The sequence below is a fragment of the Centruroides vittatus genome, unplaced genomic scaffold, assembly GCF_030686945.1.
Source record: "Centruroides vittatus isolate TY-2023 unplaced genomic scaffold, ASM3068694v2 contig_400, whole genome shotgun sequence".
Classification (NCBI taxonomy): Eukaryota; Metazoa; Arthropoda; class Arachnida; order Scorpiones; family Buthidae; genus Centruroides; species Centruroides vittatus.
The window spans coordinates 2,792,126-2,814,746 of NW_027122215.1; the positions used below are offsets into that span (position 1 = coordinate 2,792,126).

General features: G+C 32.1%; 1 protein-coding gene across 1 annotated transcript; it reads left to right on the forward strand.

Annotated features, from left to right (window-relative positions):
- The first annotated feature begins 6,154 nt into the window (after positions 1-6,154).
- Positions 6,155-7,510, forward strand: LOC136976527 (protein maelstrom homolog). Its single transcript, XM_067271832.1, has one exon. It carries the CDS (start codon positions 6,155-6,157, stop codon positions 7,454-7,456), a length of 1,302 nt encoding a protein of 433 aa, XP_067127933.1. The 3' UTR covers positions 7,457-7,510.
- Positions 7,511-22,621: the final 15,111 nt, after the last annotated feature.

Consider the following 22,621-nt stretch of genomic DNA (forward strand, 5'->3'; position numbering starts at 1 on the left):
CTTTTTGTTATTATAATGCAGAATGTAACTGGAATTTCATCCTCGTATTTATGTTAATGTTTTTACTTTCCCGGCTGTATTGTACATATGTAACAGAGGAAAAGTATGGCAATTGGTCAAAAAATGATCCTCCCAAGATTTTACATCTTAAACCCAGGGGACCTTGAAATGTCGAGAAATGCAAAAAATGGGGGGTGTTTCTGTATATATGGAAGTTTGTGTTTGTGTCGGTATGGCACGATTTTGTTCATCCACTTTGGGGATTAATAACTCCAATACTTTCGTTAAACATTTCTGAAATTTTGCAGGGAGGTTTTTTTGTATTAAGGAGATTGATTCTATTAAATTTTGGCGGTTAAAGGTCGCAGGTTTGTAGTAAAGACATTTTAGTTTCTTCTATGTATTTTATTATATAAATAACATTTTCATTTCTGGAATAAAAAACTTAACATGGGAATATGAAATATATTTTGAAATTTTTAGCAGGTTGTTTTCTAATTATTGTGAGACCCGGAGGTTAATTAAAATTAAAACGTGAAATTAAGAAAGTGGAAAAATCCCAGTTTTTCTAACACCTGGCATTTTCGTTGCCCTCTGATCCGATAGATAACCGACGATCGAATATCCTTAAAAAATCAATAATCTTTACGATGTTTCGAGTAAGTTTCTACGATAAATCCAAACATATGATTATTAATGGGGAAAAACGTCAAAATCGGTTAAATTATGAGGTAAGAAGAGTCACAATACCTCGTTGATGACATCTAAGAACTTCGAATTTGTTTACCTTTAGATAGTAAGTTAGTGATCGATCGTATATAGCCCAGGAAGTATATCCAATAGATATCGGATCGTTATATATATGCTCGTGCTTGCATATCACTGTAATTGTAGTAGGTTATTGTATCATACGCTTTCCTTTTTGTTTATAAATTTATTGCTTGGTAAACCTGGCTTCGATTCGGTTATTACTCGGAAATAGGACCCTTATCGACTTACCCACCGCACTCCCCACTTGACAAAGAGCCCTCCTATTTAAATAGCCATCCAGTGACATAGTGAGGGTCCTCAACGAACCGACGTTGGAGAAAGGGTTAGGTCTCGCGCCTTAACCCCCAGCTTCTCACATTATACTATTACTTTCTCGGCTGTTGTGTATATAACAGATAACGGGATCCTGTGAAATTTGATCCCCCGAGTTTTTTGCGAATCTCCACGTTCTGAAACCTCCTGAACCCAAAAAGTAAAAAAAGACAAAAAAAATTCCTTGTGTGTTTGTGTTGTGAGAATCGGAATATTATCATTTATTTAGCGTAAGAAAATATGTCTTTCTTTTCATATTGTTCACAAAAACGGATGACACAAGTTGTCTCATCCATTTTTGTTGTGTTAGAAAGGGAAATCAACTTCCCTTTCTCACGTTCTTATCGCTAATCTTAACAAACATCTGGGTATCTGCCCCCCGTACGTCCTGTCTGCAGACATAAATCCATATATTCTATTGGTCGAAACTGATGATAAAAGGGGCAATTTTCCGTGATTCGAGGCAGTTTCCGATTAATTTGAACATGCCATAAGAGAGACAGTCCTCCTTATTTCGAAGGTGCCATATTAGCAAGAGTCTCCTCACTTACATCCTCCTCTAAGGTCCTCGTCCGACTCGACCTTCACCGTACAATTCGCTGCCTTCAACATAGAATAAGAAGACCGAAGTCCAGACTTTTATCAACAGCGGTAGCATATTACCGTGATTGTAGAATCACGGTAGTATGCTTAACTTGTCGTAAACGCTCTCTTTCTGGTTTTAGAGGTGTATATTAGATAGACTCGATTTATGGTAGATTGTATTTCGATGTATGTATCTTTATGTTTTTTTATTCATTAAACCCTTTTATTGTTATCGTTAAACGGTTAGTTCTCTCAGTTAATTAAGTAAGGACATTCACCGCGCTACGCTCGAACTTACCCGCGACTCCTCCCCGCTCGATAGAATATAGCCCTCCGTTCAACTTTACACGTGAGTTGGGGCGCGTAATCTTTCCCTAGCTGGTGTCAGTCCTGACAATGGAACGAATCGAGAGATTCGGCGACATTCTAAGCCATCCAGTGACCAGGTGAGTGGGCCTTAACGTCCCGACGACCAGAGGGTTTTGCCCTCAAACGTGATCTCACAATTTGGTATCTAAGGAGTGGGTGTTATAAACAACTTTCCGAAAATTCAGTGTGTTGGCGACTATTTCGTTTAATTAATATCTCAGGATGTGGGTGAAGATAATGAAGCGAAATTTGGCGCGCTAGCTTGTATATAAGGGTCATGATGCCATTAAATTTTGGTTGTGAAAAGTCAAGCGGTCAAGAGGGTGGTAACGTGATATATCGGGTGAGGGGGTCAGACTTAATGAAGATTTTACTTGTTCTTAGCATTTATAATTTATTAAAACTCATCACTACCCTCAAAATTAAGTCTTTTGCTATTTTATAATAATTAAAAAATATATAAAGTTTTTATAACAAAATGTCATAACAGATGGTGTCACATACCATTTTAGTTATTTATTTTGATTAATAATACAAATGTTATTTTAAAAAGCCACAGATGCCTTATTTCCTGGGTAAGTTCTGCGTACTTGCTGACTTCTTCAGTGCATGTGTTTTGTACATTGTGAGTGTTTGGAATGGATATGTCTATAATATAGGGAAAAGTGGTGCAAGATGGGGCCACGGGGTAAGACGGGGACGTCTGTTTATTCGTGGTTAACGTGCTTTCATCTAGCTGTTATTTGGGGAACTAAATGTCAACCTCAAAAGAGATCATGGGATGAGAGAACGTTCGAATCGCTCTTTGTTTGGAAGTAAGACAGTTTTCCATGTTTCAGCAATACTTTATCTAATTTTACGCCCGCTACAAAGTTTCTACAAAATAATATTATAAATAAGTAAGTATAATTATAAATAAGTAAGTATTATTATAAATAAGTATTATTGTGAACTTTTACATTACCTTTTAGATTAAGATATTATGGTATTCGAAGTAACCTTTAAGACTGAATTTGTTTAGTTTTGAAATAAAGTTGACCTGTGTTTGCAGTCAGTATGAAAAGCGCACGTTGGGACAATATGGTGGGGGCAAGATGGGGTACCCTATCTTACCCCTACCAAGGTTGGCCATGAATTCTGCTGCTGGCTACAGGCACTGCAATATAGTGCAGTGAACTAGTTTTAAATTCGTTGTCATTGATAATTCTATATCACCTTTTCGAAGAATAATAATTCGAATAATAATTTTAAAAATGATCTTTTTATAGAAAATGAAATATTCCACTTTTAAATCATATCTAACTGTAATAAATTTATATAGTATATACTGTATTACTTTATTATTTATGTTTTTACGTTTTATTTTATTTATGAAAACATTTTTTAATTTAAATACTATCTTAACAAGAAATAAAATGTCAGATAACAATCGAAATAAAAATTTTTTTCCACGAAAAAAATATCGTCTGCTTATAAAATAGCGAAACTGAGCATGCGCAAAGTGACAGTATCGTCTGGTAAAGTAAATACGAGTAAGTTCAAACTTTTATATTTATTTATTCGGAAAATAATAATAAATGTAGCCGTTGTGATAAATGGGCACAAGTCGTTGTTCTTGTGCCAATATTGAAGAAAACGACAGTTTAACCATTTTAATTTGTCCTTCTTGTATATAAAAATAATATCCCCATCTTACCCCATGGGTGGGGCAAGATGGTGCATTTACATATAATTTTAAAATATTAAATTTTCTTGTTTTTAAAAACGTTTTTCAAAAATTAAATTTTGTATTGTATATTATCAAATGTTGTAGTTGCTGAGAATGAAAAAATTATTGTTCTCATTAAAATGGTTGCCATCTTATGACTTTTCAAACCTTAACGTCCTCATCCTGCCCCACCTTCCCCTATGTGATTTTATTGTGTATGTCAATGAGTATGATGTCTGGTCTGTTGTGGTAAATTGTTTTATCTGTGATTATGGCTCTGTCATAGTACATTTTGTGCGTGTTGTTTTCCAATACTGTCTGTTGAATGTATTTGTAGTATGGTTCGTGGATGTCTATTAATTTGTGTTTCTTTGGAAGCTCTTGATGTATTATATTTGCTATTTGATTATGTCTATGTAAATAATCTGTCTGTGCCAATAGCTTGCAACCGGGAGTGATGTTGTATAGTTTCTGGCATGATGTGACATTTTCTGCATGTGTCGTTTGTGGGTGTTGTATCTTTGAGTACAGTATGTGTTTTCAGTAGTTTTTAGTATTTATGACCTGATCCTGTATGGCAATCATGAATCCTTCCGTCTTCCCAAAGAGACATCCCCGAGCTAACCAGCTGTTTGATGCAGTTTTGTCAACTTATTATTATCATCATTATCATCATCAACCCATCTCAATTATATTTTAAGATTAAGTCTAATGCAAAGTTTTCAGATTTTTGTATAGTTTCTCCTACAAATTTGTATTTTCTAATTTTTTAGATGGACGTTCGTTTTTATCAATTAGTACTATAAAATCGTAGAATAAATGACATGAGGCCACCTTTGGAATATCTAGCTATATTTGAATACCTTATTAAAAGTAAAGCCGATGATTACCAAGAAATGCTTAATTACAGGAATTTTGACTCTTATAATTATTTTTCAAGTAAATAAATTGTCATAAAACATTCGTGTCCTTAAGATAAATGAAGAGCTATTCGCATTTTTCACCGGGTGCTCGCCCTCTAGGGATTAAAAACAAAACTATTTTATCTTGGTCGTTTGAATCATTCTTGTGTATTATCAGCAGTAAAGATGAATAGCAATAGAAAAAGCATAGCTTTCAATTGCATTCCAAATTACAATTTCAAAGTCATGCGAAAACCCAATATAAGTTTTTTTGTCAATTCTCACATGAAAAACAGATGATTATCTGAAAATCGGTCGATTATATTTATAAGCTCTGAATTCTGAGAGAGTGGATTAGACTTAAGAATTGCCAAAAGTTTCCAAATTGTCCAGCTTTTAAATTAACAAGTTACGCTGTCAATTTTAAATGATTTTTTCTTAAAGTTTAAAATGCCAGTAATTTTGTGCGGGACACAGGGTCGAATTTAAGCATTTCGAGACCCTAAGCTGAACTCTAAGATCTCTTACCAAATTTTAGAAGTCAATCATAAAAAAAAAGAATTAAATCAGACCGAATTAATTAAATCAGAGACATACTCTGATTTAATTAATTCGGATATTGGACGAAAAAAACGTGAGGTTTCACCAGTCTTATGTTTAATAACTGAATTTAATTAAATGTTTATATCCGTTCCATTAAAAATAATTCTTTTTAATTGGCTTTATCAATTTTTTAAAGAAAGACTTTATGTTAATTTTTTCCAAAAAAAAATTAATGAAATACTACACAAAATAAAAAGTAAAGTATATTTTGTTGGTTTGTAAAAAAATCTTATTACAAAATTTGACTTCAATTTTCTTTTTTGTAGAAATGTTTGAGGCTCCTTGAAAGTCGAGGTCCTAAGCAACAGCTTACATAGCTTACTTGTAAATCCGTCCCTGATGGGACAGATATCAAAGCTGATGTTTTTTAACATAAAGGGCACAAACATGTATAGAACGATCTCGCTCATTTGTTTCGATACCACATAATGTGTCCCGTTAACAATAATTGTTCTCCTTCTATAAAATTTCCCAGCAGTATTTTAATGGTTGCCAAGACATACGCCCTCGTGTGGTAGAATTCAAAAACACGTTCTGGAAACTATACCATAATTTGAAATGGTAGAATAAGCTGAAGCAGATGATGATGATGATGATGATTTAATATTTTCTCATTTTTCCGACAAATTATTTATAAATTTTTTTTTATCTTGAGGAAACCGTGTTTTATGTTTTCTTTCTTGCGAAGACACAATCTACTGTCACTGCATTGTGTCTTCGCAAGAAAGGAAAAAAAAAATATAAAATTTTTCTTTCGTATTGCGTAATACTTAATTTTCATTAGAGATTTTTTACCACAGGGGAATCATTTTGGCACGATCGCGTTACAAGGTAAGAATTTTCTGCCCAACCTTCATAGATAACGTCGACTTTAATTAAATACATGTCAAAATTCCGAAAAAGCATGAGTGGATTTTACTATTTCATGAAGGAACTACAGAAAGATTATAGACTAGAAGGTAGGACTATTGCATTGCGTGATACGGTTTCAATTGCTGGTCCTTTGTGGAAAGATTTATCTGACAGTGAAAAAGCAAAATACAAAACTATGGCACGAAAATATAAGAAAAAGTCAAAAGAAAACATAACTGGAAAAATGTGTTCAGATGGTGCGTCTCTCTCCAATAGTTTACGTACTGTACGAGAAGAACAAGAAAAGACAGAGGAAGCAATGAAATTTGTCGAAATATTCATATCCCGAATGGATTCTGTAAATGAAGTTAAAGAGACATCGTTCTTCATTATGGTTTTTAATGTTTTATGCTGCACTGACGAGGGTGAATATCTTCCATTAGAAGTTGGAATTACAAAATATTCGATTAAAGAAGGAATCGAAGATTATTTTCATACATTTATTGATGCTGGACGCATACCTCTTGGATACGGTCTAATTTCAATGCAGCATAGTTATCAAACTCATAAAATTCCCACATCAAAGTTTGAATTGTCAGAGAGTAACTATTTCAAAATTTGTAAAAGTATTGAAAACTTTGTCAATTCAGGAAAAAGAGAAATTGCACCAGTATTTTGTTTGGAAGAAAGTATAAAACAGAATGAAGGTTGTCTTGATTGGCTTTGTAAGAAAGCAACTTATTACAATTTACAAAACATAAAATATTATAGTTTGATTCATCTTTTAATGGAACTTAGGGCTTATGTTTATCATGCATTTCCAAGTAAAATTGCTGCAGCTGATGTGTTTACTTCTATTGCTTATGATTACGCAACTAATTCACGTTGTGATTTTCATGAAGATATTGATAATCCATATTGTGCACTGGGGTGTGCCAAACGTTGGTGCTTTTTGCTTTCTGATGTCGTTTGTCAATTTTATGATTGCACTTCAAAACCCAAGCTTCCATCACCATTACCAATTAAAAATATTGTTGATGTTCTAGTGAAACCACCCAAACATCATGTTATCACTACAATTATCAAAAAAGATACAGCCAGCAATAATATATCTCGTGGCTTCCAAGCCATTTCAAATACACCTAGTTATGATGCTAATAACCTAGATAAAGTATTTTCAAATAATGACTTTTCATCTTTAAGCGAATCAAAACATACATGTGACAATTCTGAAATGACACAGGCAAATATTCTGCCTTTTGTTTTATTCAAAAGACTTAGTCTGACCCAAGACAAGAGATTTGCAGCCTCAAGTTTAGGACATGGTATTGGGCGTGGAAAACGAATCCCATAAAATTCATTTTAATTTAATAATATATTATTACATTTTTTGAGTTTTAGTAATAAGAAAATATATAATATATATATAATCTTTCTTACATATAAATTTATAATTGAATTTATTGTTTAAAAATAGTTATATATTTTAAAATTATTTGAAACTATAAATTTCAATTAAATAACTTTTTTCTGTTTATTATAAATAAGGAATATTAGAATTTAATATGACAATATGACTGATAATTTCTATTTAGTACTGATTTGTTATGTAAGTTTTAAAGTACAGAAAAATAAAAACGAGTACTTATTTTCATTATATTTAGTTTTGTTTGTTTGTTAATTAAAGCACTTGCATTGAATTTTCTCAGAACAAAATACAATTCGTATTAATTCGTATTTAATTGTTATGTATACATAACAAGTGAAAGTAAAATGTATTGGAATAGTGTCAAATTTGACCCTCCGAGTTTTTTGAAAATCTCCACGTTTTGAGAACCTCCTAAATCCAAAAAGTCAAAAAAATTGTGTGGGTGTTTGCGTATGTGTGTTGGCGTCTATTTCGCTTAATATCTCAGGATGGAATAAAGATTAAGAAACGAAATTTGGCATGGCAACTTGTATATGAGGGGCATTGATACTAATAATGTTTGGTGGTTAAGGTCTGGGTTATAAACTCCGTAGCGTAACTGTATCCGTAATTGTTTGCAACGCTTGTACTTATGGATATTTTATAAAACTTAAAGTAAGAGTTACTTTTATCATAAAGAAAACAAATAAAAAAATAATTGAATAAATAATTATAGTGTAGATCTGACAACAACAAACAATGATATTTTCTCCGATTTACATCAAGATTGCGCATATGTACGGCGGTCTGCATTGTACACCATAAAAGAGTTTGGTTCCTTACGGATATGGATAGTCTTTATTGAGAGGTTGCAGCCGACGTTTTCAACGCCGCCTTAGAAGTTTGACAATGGCGTTTGGAACGTCAGTGGAATCATGCTCTCATATGGTATTTAATAACTACTGCCATAAGTATGTACCAGTGTCTCAAAAAGTTACTGATACGGTTACGGTATGGAGTTTGTAACCCAGCCCAAAAGGAACCAAACTTCTCTATTCGTTGTCTGGGTTAATATGAAGGCTTTTAGCTTCAATCACTTTCCCTTCCGATACTGCGATCGTACGATTCGATTTTGCCGGCCGAAGCTTATTACTTGGCCATACTCGAGGAGTGGAAAATAATGCCTTCCGGGAGGCCTTTTTAAGGGTAACTGGCCTCTTTCAGACGTTCCAATGGCGGGAACTGGATTTATGTCAGTTTTGGATTATAGTTACAAATTATGAATGCTTTATTCGTAATTTCTATTAGTTAAAGATGAGAATAAGTTACATTTTTACATTAGGGGCGTCCATAAATTACGTAAGGTATTTTGGGGTGGGTGGGGGTCAAGGATTTCTTACGATTTCTTACTCAGGGGTAGGGGGTAATAGATCTCGTCTTACGTAATATTCTTATTTTTATTTTTTGATCTCGTTGAGTGGTGAAGGTTTGAATTTGGCGGTTTCTATTAAGAACGCTCGTTGTACCAATGCCATCTCGTGTGACGTGATAGAATAATAACGCTAGCAGTTCACGCTCTACACATTTTTTATTGAATATCAAGGGAGAAAGGCAGTCTGGTGGTTTCTCTCTCTTGTTTTGTTTTGTATGACGTTTCTGTTCACACGTGTAGTAGCTAGTCGATCTGTCAAAGTTTTTTGCGTCCTTTTGTGAAAATTAAAATTAATATAAAAATGAATATTATGACGTTGATTAATGATAATAATAATGAAAAGATTGTTAATAATTAAAATATAAAGTTCTTAAAATAAATTGTTCATTCGAATTCATTAAATTTTTATATTTTTAAATTTGTTCACATAAAGTCTTTATAAATAATAGTACATATTAATTAACTAATTAATAATTAATATCTTGGACCTAAGATTTTTAGGGTTTCATTAAAAAAAATTTTGTTAAAATCTTTTTTTTTTTAAATCATGCCCTTCCATATTACGTAAGATATGGAAGGGGAGGGGGATCAAAGAAAATATCACGGTTTCTTACACAGGGGTGGGTGGGGGTCTAGAATGGCCGAAATCACCCTTACGTAATTTATGGACGGCCCCTTACTTGTGATTTTTTTTCATACGAAACATCAGCCTTTTCGTTCGATCCGAAGCCTCATCATTGGCGTAGCCAGGATTTTGTTATGGGAGGGGCCTAGTAGAAGCTGTAATTTTCTGGGAGGGGCACCAGGTTAACTGGGGGCCCGTGCCCACCCATGCCCTTCCTGGCTACGCCCATGAGCCTCATATAACAAACTCTAAGTAATTTGCCTCTGCCCTGCCTAATGGCACTACAGAGTTCAAAAAGATTATGTCTTAATCATAGGCCTAGTCTGATACCCAGCTACTGGGTCTGGACTCTTAAGTCGAACCTGAGATTAATGCTCGGACTCCGGTTCCGGTATAACCCAAGAGGAACCACCAACCTTCACCACTTTCCTTGCCTTCCCCGCTCTCAAGTCCAACCCTCTTACATGGGCATACGTTTTGGTGCAGCCTGTACTGCACATGGAGTTCTCTACCAATGAGAGACTTGCTCACAATGACGGTCAGCGGGGTTCCCTCCCCTAGAAAGGGGGGCCCTGCCCAGTGCGTCCACTGAGCTCATAGGTCGAAAAGACCTATTACCTTTTCCATCAAATCCTTTAGTTTCTTTAAGTTTCCTTTACTAGCTGCTAGCGTTCGAAGTACTTGTTCAGGAGGCTTAGATCAGTCTACTTGGTCGGCCCCTCGGCGGAAATCCTCAGTAAGAGGACAGTCAAGTACGTAGTCCTTGTCCAAACTTAGACTTGAAATGGGGAAACCTCCCGTGTCCGGTTAGTATTTGAGTCACAAGCCAATTACAGCACATTGGAGTATGGCCAACTTCAGGCACGAAGGCATAAGTTGACCGACCTACTGTACAGTACAGTACTTTGAGTCCAGCGCTCTTGCCAGTATGTCATTCATCGTTGCAGTAGAGTACCTTTTATGTATGTAGTCGAGGGTTCCACCGTCCTCGTTACAAATGGGCCCTGGCCTCCGCCTTGGCCAGTTGATCGGTGCGCTCGTTTCCCGGGATCCCGATGTGGCCTCGGACCCACCTCAGAGCAACGTGTCGTGCATGCCTCGCCCCGATCCGAAGAGTAAAATAGCACGTTTATCATTTGTTTATCGTACTATCAACGTTGTCGAAGTCGTTATACGTTAAATAAAATGGAATGTAGCGTATCTGGTTTAAAATATAATCATAGACGAAGTTTAAACAGTACGATTTGTGATATACCGGTATAATTACGAACAGAAAACACAAGTATTGACTTGTGTTTTCTGTTCGTAATTATAAATTACAAATGCTTTATTTGAGATTATTAGTTAAAAGTGAGAATAAATTAAATTTATGATAGACATCTTGCTTAAAAATGAATTATTCTATAAAAAATTATTATAAGATTATGAGATGGAATTATGAATAAAATAAAACATAGGGGGACTTAAAATTTATGACCTATGATAGTTATAATATGTAGAACTATTAGGCTTAATGTTCGTTTCTGAACCACTCATTATGATGTACGGTACTTAACGGTATTTCCTACTTCATATTTCTGTTTCCATTTCTTAAAATCACTAAATGAATTAAATGTCTGAATATAATTAGATATACAGTAGTAATATCATGTATCTTGCTAAAGTGTGACAATACTTTTCTTATGAAACTCATCTGAATACAAACTATAACTTCAGCATTCCTGTTATAGTCCTTTTACGCTTCTCTTTCATATGTCTGCTTAAACTTTGCTTATACTTGTACTTTAAAATGCATATAATGCATTCCATTTTCAACAAAGATAAATCCAGTTGCCGCGATTGGTGCTGTTCACCGTAGCCGCACAATTTAGAACTAATATTTACCTGGGAGCTAGACGCTTGTACTGCCATACGGATACGATACGGAGTTTATAACAAAGCCCTAATGGTCGAGAGGTGAGGAGATAAAGGGATGTAATAAGTCGTATCTCGAGAGGGGTAGGCCTTTTTATTTGTTATTGGCATTTAAACTGTTTTATAAAAATCAACCCTACCCTCAAATTAAGCTTTTTGCCATTTTAGTAATTAAAAATTTTATAACAAAATCTCACAACAGATGGCGCCACACACAATTTTATTTATACTTAATTATAGAAAAGTTACTTTTTTTTAAAAAAAACTCATAACAGCCGGGAAAGTTGCGTAACTCGCTGATAATTTTTATAAATTTTCCCCATTCTTCTTATATTGTAATTAGGCTACTCCTGGTTTTCTAATTTTCAATAAAATCATTTAATCTATTCTAGCTTCTTAATATAACTGTTCACGTAAAATGGCACTGATTGTAGATACTTAATAGCAGATTACGCACTGAACGTCCAACGTACACGTTCTCGCGTTTAAAACTTCGGCCTCAACCTCGCTATTATCTGTAAGAATCATTAAAAAATATTTTCTCAAAATTTATTCTTAGTATCAGGGTGTGGAGTCGTAGACTTTTACATGACTCTCACCAGGGGCGGACTTGTTAACAAAATAGACCCGGGACTTCTCGTCATCACGTGACCTCAGAAAACCGCTTCAATACAGTACTAATAAAGACAACGTAGAAACTTCCACTTTTTTAAAATCATTCCCTAGGGCCATTGTAAATTTTTCTCCTGCACCGGCGGCATCTTTCGACGCCATTGCAGAATTTGAACGACTTAGGAGAGAAAACATTGTATTCATTATTAATGTAATTTAAACTATTTATTTTACTACTAAGCTCGAATAAAATTTAAAGACAGTCGTTGTTGGATATTTAAAGGAGTCTGTATTTATTTACTACTTGGTTTCTATAATTTAAGGATCTGATCGAGTTCGAACTTAAGAATCTGCTCGATAGGCTGACAGTTTCCGAAGCGACGGGACCGAATTTACACTTTTATTTCGTGAATTAAGCCACGCGGATAGCTTAACAATGATTTGGATTGGTAGGTCTGTATCAGATACGCTAACCTAGGAGCCCTCAAACTTTCTGTTTATTAGCGAGGTTGAGGCCGAAGTTTTAAACGCGAAAACGTGTACGTCGGACTTTCAGCGCCACTTTCCTGTAAGCCTAGAAGTTTGACAATGGCGTTTGGAATGTCGAGCATGATTCCACTGACTTTCCAATCATCATTGTCAAACTTCTAGGCTTACAGGAAAGCGGCGCTGAACGTCCGACGTACACGTTTCCGCGTTTAAAACTTCGGCCTCAACCTCGCTATTGTATTAGTAAAAAAAGAGACTGGGTAAACAGCCGCGTGATTAACGTGGGAGCCTACCGCTCTGGTGCCACGGGATAGTCTGGATGGGTCGAAATACTCCAGGAATTTTTCAGGTGGCCGAGACCCGTTCCACCCGCCAACCCATAATGGACTTCTGAAAAAGGCCGTTAGTACCCAAAGGGCGAAGTCAAATAATAATACTAAATCTGGCAAATTTTTTTCCTATCATATCCTTTCCCACATTTGCCTAAAAAATATTACCGTATTTACTCGCATATAAGTTTTTATTCATTTTTTATTGCTTCAAATTCGTCCTATACGAGCGAGCGAAGGATTCTTTGCATTTTTGCGAACCGTGTATTCGCATTTTTTACCGGATGCTCACCCTCTGGTGTTTAAAAACAAAAGTATTTTATCCAGGTCGTTTGAATCGTTCGTGTTTTGTCAGGAGTAAAGATGAATAGCAAAACTATTGAATTGAATTCCAAAATCACACGGTAGCCAGATGTTTTAATCCATTCCCACGTGAAAACAAATGATTATTCGGAAATCAGAATTCGGAATGTGGATTCGACTTAAGAATTGGCAAAAAAGGTTCCCGATTGTCCACTTTACACGAACAAATTATGTTGTCGATTTTAAAGATTTCTCCTTAAAGTTTAAAATGCCAGTAATTTTTGAGGGGCAATGTGTGCATTTACGTGCATTTGACATTTTGTGATTAAACAAAATAAAATTAGAATTGTATTACTAAATCTAATTTTCTTTATTCTGATCTTTAAAGTCACACCTCGTACTATATGCGAGTAATTACGGTAATTTGGAGTCAAGTTTCGTCTTTTGTTTCTCTTATAGCACTGGAATGTTTTCAGAAAACACTTGACAATGCTTCCTTTCTTAAACATTCTCTTACATTTGCCAAAATGCGCTACTTCAATGTCAAATTATAAGCAAAAAGTGATCGCCATCACCAAATGTAACAGAAGGTTGAATGAATAAAGAAAACTGTATGATCAAGTCTTTTCTGGACATACATTAGTGTTTATAAAAGAAATAAAATATGATATTAGCACTCACTTCTCCCATCAGGCGATTTCTCGATAACGAAGAGAAGTTGGTTAATTCTGATGATAATTTAAGCAAGCCAATTTTATTATCAAAATCTGATCCTCATTTTCATAATTTCGAGAATAATGAATACGAGTAAGCATTGTTGCCAACTGAAGATGTCCGGTTCGATTCTCGCTTGGAACAATTTCTTCCTCCCACAAAATGCCAAGTGCGTTGCATCATTTCGATTGTTACTGTTAGAAAATTTCTTTCCAAAATATAATAGCGAAAATCATATAAAGTGACATTTCCAGTTTAAAATAAAAACCAATAAACATGTTTTTCTTAATAGTTTTAATTTATACTTTACATGGGAATAAGAAAAGTACAAATCTGTTCTTAAAATACTGAATTTCAGTATCCGGCTTTTTAAATTTACCTTCATAATCGGGCAATTTAAACTCCTCCTCCATATATTCTGGAAAATATTAATATGAAATATTTAAATATCGTAAGAATAAAATATAAGATATTAAACAAAACGAAACACGCAACAGCAAGCAAATAATTCATTTAAATCATTTCTTACAACTAACGATTACATGCCATTATATAAACTTCCCATTAGAATATTTCGCGAAGTGTAAATCATTTCTTGCAAAATAGTTAAAGCAAAATACAAATTTCAAACTGTTTACTAAACTGATTTTGCTCTCAACCATTTTACAAGAATCAATATATTTATAAGATTTTGATTCAAAATTCAAAAATAAAAAACAGTAACAGGGACAAATACATTCGTTCAATACAAAAATAGTATCAAAAGGATAAGACTGAATACTACTATTGACAATTATCAAATCATAACAGTTTTAATGTTTATTATGTGATTTAAATTATTTTCACACAACTTTTACCATAAATCATGACGTATATCAGAGTAGAGTACTGATTATACACTGTCACAGTTATACTTATTTTTATAAATTTCAAAACACAATTAAGGTGGTATGTTTTATATGTATGAAAGATTGATTAAAAAAAAGAAACCAGACATTGAAGTGCAAAATATAACAAAGTTTTTAAATTTGTTCCTTCAAACCTTTTAACATATAATCCTGATTAATCATTTTATAAAACTAATAACCCTTTCATATATATCAAAATTTAATCATCATTGAAATTTCAAAATAAATGAAATAATAAAAAAAATTCATGTATATACTTTTTTTTTCATTACTTTTGTCAAATATTGATTGATTTCTAGACTTAAAATGTTAGATCTATAACTGAAATTATAAATTAAGTCTAAATTATATTTTCAAAATCACTAACCTTCAAACAGATAAAGTGAACATATTCATTCTATAAAAGCTAAACAATTAGTCTTATTAACCATGAAAAATCTAGAATTTCTGCATTATTTTATTAATGCTTATCACAAATTCAAATATTCTCTTGAACCCTCTAAGAATTTTTTTTTTTTTAATTTGCTTCTTATCCTTCTGTTGAAATGTTATCAAGCTTCTATATTTGCTTCTAATCTGAGGATCTAAAGATATTTTTTTTTTATGATTGTTGACAGCAAAATTCAATATGAACCAATTATTGTTTAAAAAAATGTTTTCCTACCAAAATAGTTTTCAATTTTTTACAGTCATTTCTTAATTATAACAAGTTAAATTTAAAAATAATCTTCCTATTGACATATTGTAACCATAAAATTAAAAGCACAATAGTTTATAAATACCGTGAAACCTCTATTAACAGACACTCCCGAACAGCAGAAACCTGTACATAACAGACATTTCTACAGTTACCAGACCCTTCAAATAGGACATCTATTATATTTACCTCTAAATAGTGGACAAACTTCTTGGTCCCAACGATGTCCCCTATCCAGAGGTTACACTGTATTTATTAATAAAAAGAAGACACATTGACCATATTCAAAATTTTTTAGTCATATATGTCACTATCACATGAACTAAAACATTGTTATAATCACATTATTACTGAATATTGTTACTAATTTTTTTAAAAACTCATTATTTACATTATTCTTCAATATTAAAAACAAATAATAATAAATTTGATACAATTCTTAAAGAATTAAAATTAATTTTTACACCATGCTATCATTATATAAATGTTTTTTAGAGATAAATTAATATGAAATATTATCAAATTCAGACATTATTAAAGCTGAAAAGTACATGAAATTTTGTTTTAAGGCTGTGTTTTATCATATTTAAAATTATAGAGTAATTAATTAGTTGAAACTATTTTTAAACAAAAATTAAACATTATATATCTCTTAATTTTATATATCATGCTCTTTCTTATAGTTTCCATCAAAAAAAATTTCAAATTAGCAAATATAGCAGGTGAAAATAAAGACACTTTTTGTTTTACTTTTGACTAAGAATTCCTCTCTGCTAATTCAAAACTACACCAGCGTAAGTCCTATTTATAAACAAGGTCTGTGTGGACAATATAAAAACAAAATTCAAAATATTAAGGGCACAAAGAATTAATATTTGATAACTTTAATTGAACACACACTATAGTTTATGATGATGAAAGTTTTGTTGTAGTTTCTGATGTAATTATAAAATTATTATTTTACTATTTATTATGAATACAAAGAACTTCCAGACACACTGTAAAATTAGACTTACTTCTATCCCGAACCGAACAGTGCTAATATTTCTTCTCTATCTTTCTTTCCTCACTTTTTTTTTTTTTTTGAAAGATTCTTGCCATCGAATATCTTTTCACCTGAAGAACCAGAGGTTCGAAAAACGTTAGTGAGGAAAGAAAGATAGAGAAGAAATATTAGCACTGTTCGGTTCAGGATAGAAGCAAGTCTATTTATTATGAAATATGAATACAATAAACACTATAAATAAAAGAAGAAACATGATAGGACATCCATTAAGACATTCAGAATGGATGAAGATATTATTTGAGAAAATGATGGCAAGATAATAGTAAGAGGATGACCAAGAATGGAGTACTTGGATATAGTGAAAAACAAAGCACATCACAGCAAGATTATACAATGGCACCAATTAGAAATGAATGGTGGACTTGATATGCCCACCAACTTTTGGGATGAGGCGAGAGATGAATACAACATTAATAAAAGGAAAGAGCGTAGCATTACTTTCTCTTAGTTCCATCTCACGAGTTATTATTTTTAAAAATATCTTCTCTATACTGAAAAATAAAAGATAATCATTACATGGTAAAATGCAGATTTCTTTTCCATACAAAATTCACTAACTTTTTGAATTAACTACAAGCTATTAAACATATTCATATTATAATTTAATTTAGTAATATCTAAAATATAACTTTCATACTTATTCCTTTCTATTCTATCACAGTTGAGTTAACCATGTTATTTCTTAATGGCATTTTCAGAAGAAAATTTGATATCTTATACATGCTTAATCATTTAAAGGTGCACTATAAATGATTTTATAGAAAAACTAATGAGTAAAACATGATATAGTTTTATAACTCCCATGCACAAATGTTGTGTCAGTTTACTTCTAACAAATAAAATGTGGCTTTGTTACAAACACACTCTTGACATGAACTTTTATTCCTCTTTGATATAGGTTGTATCTGAGAAAAAAGTGAAGCAAACTATCTTATCATTTGACATAATAGCCAGTAGCAATTGATTACAATATGACAGAGCTAGATATTTTCATAGAATTCACCACACTGTTTTCTGCTGGAAGTTTTGCACACAACTGCATTGTCATGCCAATTTCTTTGGACTTTGAAGAAATGACTGTCAAACAATCAACTATTCTGTCACTCATTTGTTTGCAGGTGATCAGCTGAAACTCTTTCCTTTACAGATGTGGCTGATCTGACGAAATTTATTGTACCACTTACAACAGAAATTTACAACAGAGAATTCTTTCCATACTTTCTTCTAAATACTCACTAGACAGTAATAACAGATTATGTGGTATAAAGCTCCAAAACACAAAAAAAAGCATGTTCCAGTCCACTTGCTACCTTGTTCTGGTGTAGCTATCTGATAGCTACACCAGAACAATGTATACAATTCTTGTGTATAGCATAATCTGAAACTGAAAGTTCCTGTTTCGGATGCTCTATGTTGCATTTTCCTATTGCTGATCATTTCTTTGTAAAAATATTCAGAAATTTCTATCATTTTGAATCACTTTGTATAATATTTATTGTAAATTATCATCATTTAATATAATATAGAATATATAGTCAAAGTCTAGAACCTTTCATTTAAAAGTGTTTAACAAATATTAACATACTAGCTGATGTACTGATAATGCTCAGGTTAAGAGACCTGTAACTGGTAAGATGTTAAGAATACTGGTAAACTGAGCAATGATAACTGTAATCACATTCTTCTTGCCCTTCACGCTTTGAATTTTTGGTAAAAATAAAAAAATTCAATGAAACTGCAAATCCAAACACAAATATGTCCAGTACATGTAAAGAATCCATGAATATGAAAGTTCTACAATTTCCTATTTTAATATATTTATGATTATATGTATTTAATAAAATTATTACATTAAATTGTATTAAATTAACAAGTCCCATAAAAAATTAAATAATAATAAGATAATTAAATTCAAAATTTTCTTTATGATTCACAAAACTTGGAATGATAGTTGAACAAATATCAACCCTACTGCTTTTTTGGGTTAACAAACTTAATCTTTATTTTTAAAATGTTTTTGGATCATTATGAGCTGTCTTCAGTTAAGAACAAACAGCTTATATAAAATAGAACAATCAGCTTTTAAACTAAAAAGAACAAACTATTTAAATTATGTTCTAGAATAACAAACTGACCAGATTATGGCTGGTCTGAATCCGGTCAAAACTTGTTCTGAAACATAATTTAAATACAATTATCAACATATAAAACCTGTTAGATATTAAAGCCAAATGATTGCTGGATTATATCAGGCTATACTGTTACTATTAATAATTAAGTACTAAGTAATTTAGCACTAGAAGTAGGTGTTAAGCACTGTCTCTTGCTAAATTTAATAATTATAATTAAATTAATATTTTAATAATTAAATATAATTATCAAATTTAGCAAGAGATGGCACCTAAGGCCTACCTCTACTTCCAAATTACTTAGCATTTAATTATTAATAGTAGTAGTGATTTAGCCCGATGTAATCTGGCAATCATTTGGCTTTAATGTATAATTTAAATAGTTTGTTCTTTTTAGTTTAAAAGCTGATTGTTCTATTTTATATATAAGCTATTCTTAACTGAAGACAGCTCAAAATGATCCAAAAACATTAAAATAAAAATTAAGTTTGGTAACATTAAAAAGCAATATGGTCAAAATTTATTTAAACTGTTGTAATATTTTTACTTAATTATTAGCAAGGTTGAGGCCAACATTTTCAATGTGAAAACGTTTACGTCGGACGTTCAGCACCACCTTCCTGTAAGCGTAAAAGTTTGACAAAGGCGTTCGGAACATCAAGCATGATTCCAGACGTTCCAAATGCCATTGTCAACCTTCTAGGCTTACAGGAAGGCAGTGCTGAATGTTTGACATTCATGTTTTTGCATTGAAAACGTCGGCCTCAACCTCATTATTATTATGTAAAATTTTAACTCTATCCTTTCTTCCAATGGGTTTGCCATAATTGTCCAAAAAACTATTATTATTATTATTGTGGTGCTGGTGGAGTATAGCCTACATAGCACATGCAAGGTGTTTTAAAAATTTTTGGCCAAATTTCATGGACTTATAAAGGTAAAACCTAAATAAAAAAAGTCAAGAACTGTTTTTTTGATTTGAAACTTAATTAGTGAGTTATTAAGCATCAGTGTGTAGTGACATTATTTGTTTTTTTAGGTCTATGTATCATCAATATTGCTTCATCTGTAAAAAGTACATTTCTAAAAAAAAAAAAAAAACAGAGATTAATACTCCTCTGCGGATACCATTGACAAAATTATATCTGTGTAGGAAAATTGTGTAGCATGAGTACCTGTAAAATGATATGGATATAATTGGTATTCATGAAGAATACACCATACACTTTAATGAGTGGCACCTATTGTTCTAGCTATTTGTCTTGTAACTGTATTAGTATCTTCCAATTCTAGCAATAACTTACTCCTCCATATCTGGTGTTCAAGAGTTCTTACTTTTCCTCTATCAACAGTGACTATTGAAAGTGTTCTTATTTCTCAAAGACACTGCTGAACAACATTTTCAAAAAAGTATTCCTGGCTGAATTAATTAAATTTAATTTAATTAAGAGATATTAATTAAAAAATGAACTGTTTAGTAAACAAATTTAATTACCAATTTATTTCATAGTTAGACTTAAAAATCAGTAATAACATTATTACACTTCTATGCTTAATAACTTGCTAATTAAGCTTCGGATCAAGAAGATCCTTGACTTTGATATTCAAGTTTTCCCTTTCTGTAAGTCTGTGAAATTTGGTCATTTATAAAATACTCCATATACCAGTGCCCAGCACTGTGCTTTAACATTAATTTTGCCAAATTAATGTCAAAGCATAACTAATATATTTGCATACTGTTTGTGAATGCATTTGTGTTTAAGAGTTTCCTGACTATGTGAGATGTGTTTAGTGTGATATATATATATACTGTTGTGAAGCATTGTTTGTAGACTTTTATTGCATAATGTATGTGGTAGGACATCAGTGCAAAAAATGATTACTGGCAAAGTAAACTCCTAAAGCCTTGTCCATTCTCCATATACAGTTCTGAGTATATATTAATTTCTTCAGTGTATGTATTTTGTATGTTGTGGGTGTTTAGATCAGCTAAGTCTATGCATATGATTTTGGTTTGTTTGTCAATGAATGTGATGTCTGATCTGTTGTGATGGACTGTTTTTCTGCCTGGTCATAATATATTTTGTGAGTGTTTTCTATAATAATTTGAATGTGTATAGTAATTTGTGTTAAAAGCTTGAAATTTGTTGTATAGTTCACATATAATATATAGTATTTTCTATAAGTATCACCTGCAAGTGTTATGTCTATTAATAAATATGATTCCTGTATTTCTTGTATTTATAACCTGATCCTTCTTGTGTTGCAATCATGAACCCTTTGTCTTTCCAAAGAGGTACCATAAGTCAGCCATCAGTTTGATGCAATTTTGTCAACACAATCCTGGTCAAGATGGTTAGGGTACATACTGTGTAGCTGCTCCTGAGCTGACTGTCCAAGGATGTCTATATTTTGTGTATCGTGCTTTATCCAGGTCCACGTTGTGTAAATTTGATGGTGTTCTATTTTTGTCTGCAGGAGTTACTGGTTTGTGTACTTGTTATATTTTGTTTTCTCTGTAGAAAAACTTTTGCAATTTCTGTATTTGTTCGTAATGAAAATTTATTATGGTAGTATTGGTGGATTATTATTACATTATTTAGCAGCACTATAAAATATAGGATTTTTATAATAAATTAAAAAACAAAAGCAACAACATATTGAGTAAAAAAACCAATAAAATATTTACATTTGTAATAATTACAGGCAGATACATATAGAATTCCTGTATTGTTAATGAAATTAATAGTGAATTCATTCTTATAGCTAACTAATCATTAACAACTTGTAAAAATAATAATAATAATAAATTATAAATTTTAAGTATGATAAATAAACATATATAATATTTATATCTAGTTATCATGCCTAATTTACTAGAACACCAAATTAAGAAACAATATGCATTTACATTAATCCCAGTATCTTTTATTAGCAGAAGAAACTCTGAGAAATGTAATTATAATAAATAAATTAAAACTTACAATATTTATTTGCATGCATCCAAGAAAAAATTGCTAAAAAAAAAATGTTTGTAGTAGATAATGCCATAAAGATTACAGCATCAACCACTACAGTATCAATATTTATACAGTAAAACCTCCTTATTTCAAAACTCGAGGAACCAAAAAAACAACTTAGAATTATTCGAATTTTTTAAATCAAATCTGATCTTTTTTGTAATTGTCAAATAAAATTATGACGTTATTTCATATAATTTCACCCATTTGTTTACAAATGCATTAATATTAAAAGTTATTTAGCAATTTAACCTATTTTGAAAAACTGCCAGTTGACATGTACTTAATGAAAACTTAAACCAAATTACATTCAAAGCAAAATCTGAAAATAATTTATGAAAGAAGCTTAACCACTCTGCAGTGACCGACGAATATATCCATCAAGGGCGATCGTGTGGCAGTGGTGAGGGACGGATATATCCGTTAAATTCTTTTGGGGGGTATCGCCAAAACTACCACAAAAAAAACTTCACATAAAAAATGAATTATGTAACAATAAAAAAGACTTTTCTTTACTAGACATAACTGTTTACAAAATCTTTTTCTGAAACAGTAATTAGAAAAAAACATGTGAAAAAATACTTTAAAAATTTCCCACATTTATTCTCCACTACTTTGGGGTAGCACCATACCTGACTATCCTACTGTTGAAAGGTTAAGTACTTCAATAAGAATTATTGCAAATTTCATCTAGAAGACTAATGGATAGTTCTACAAAGAATTCACTGTCTTGAGTTCAAAATTACGAAAATCATGCGATCTGATGAAAACAAGCTCAAGCTATAAGTACACATTCTATCTTGAATATATATTTAATGGACTTTGGAATTATTGAAAAAATAAATTTATGTAAATAAATGTCCAAAATAATTA

Coding starts and splice junctions, on each gene's coding strand:
- LOC136976527 (XM_067271832.1), top strand. CDS start 6,155: ATGAGTGGATTTTACTATTTCATGAAGGAACTACAGAAAGATTATAGA.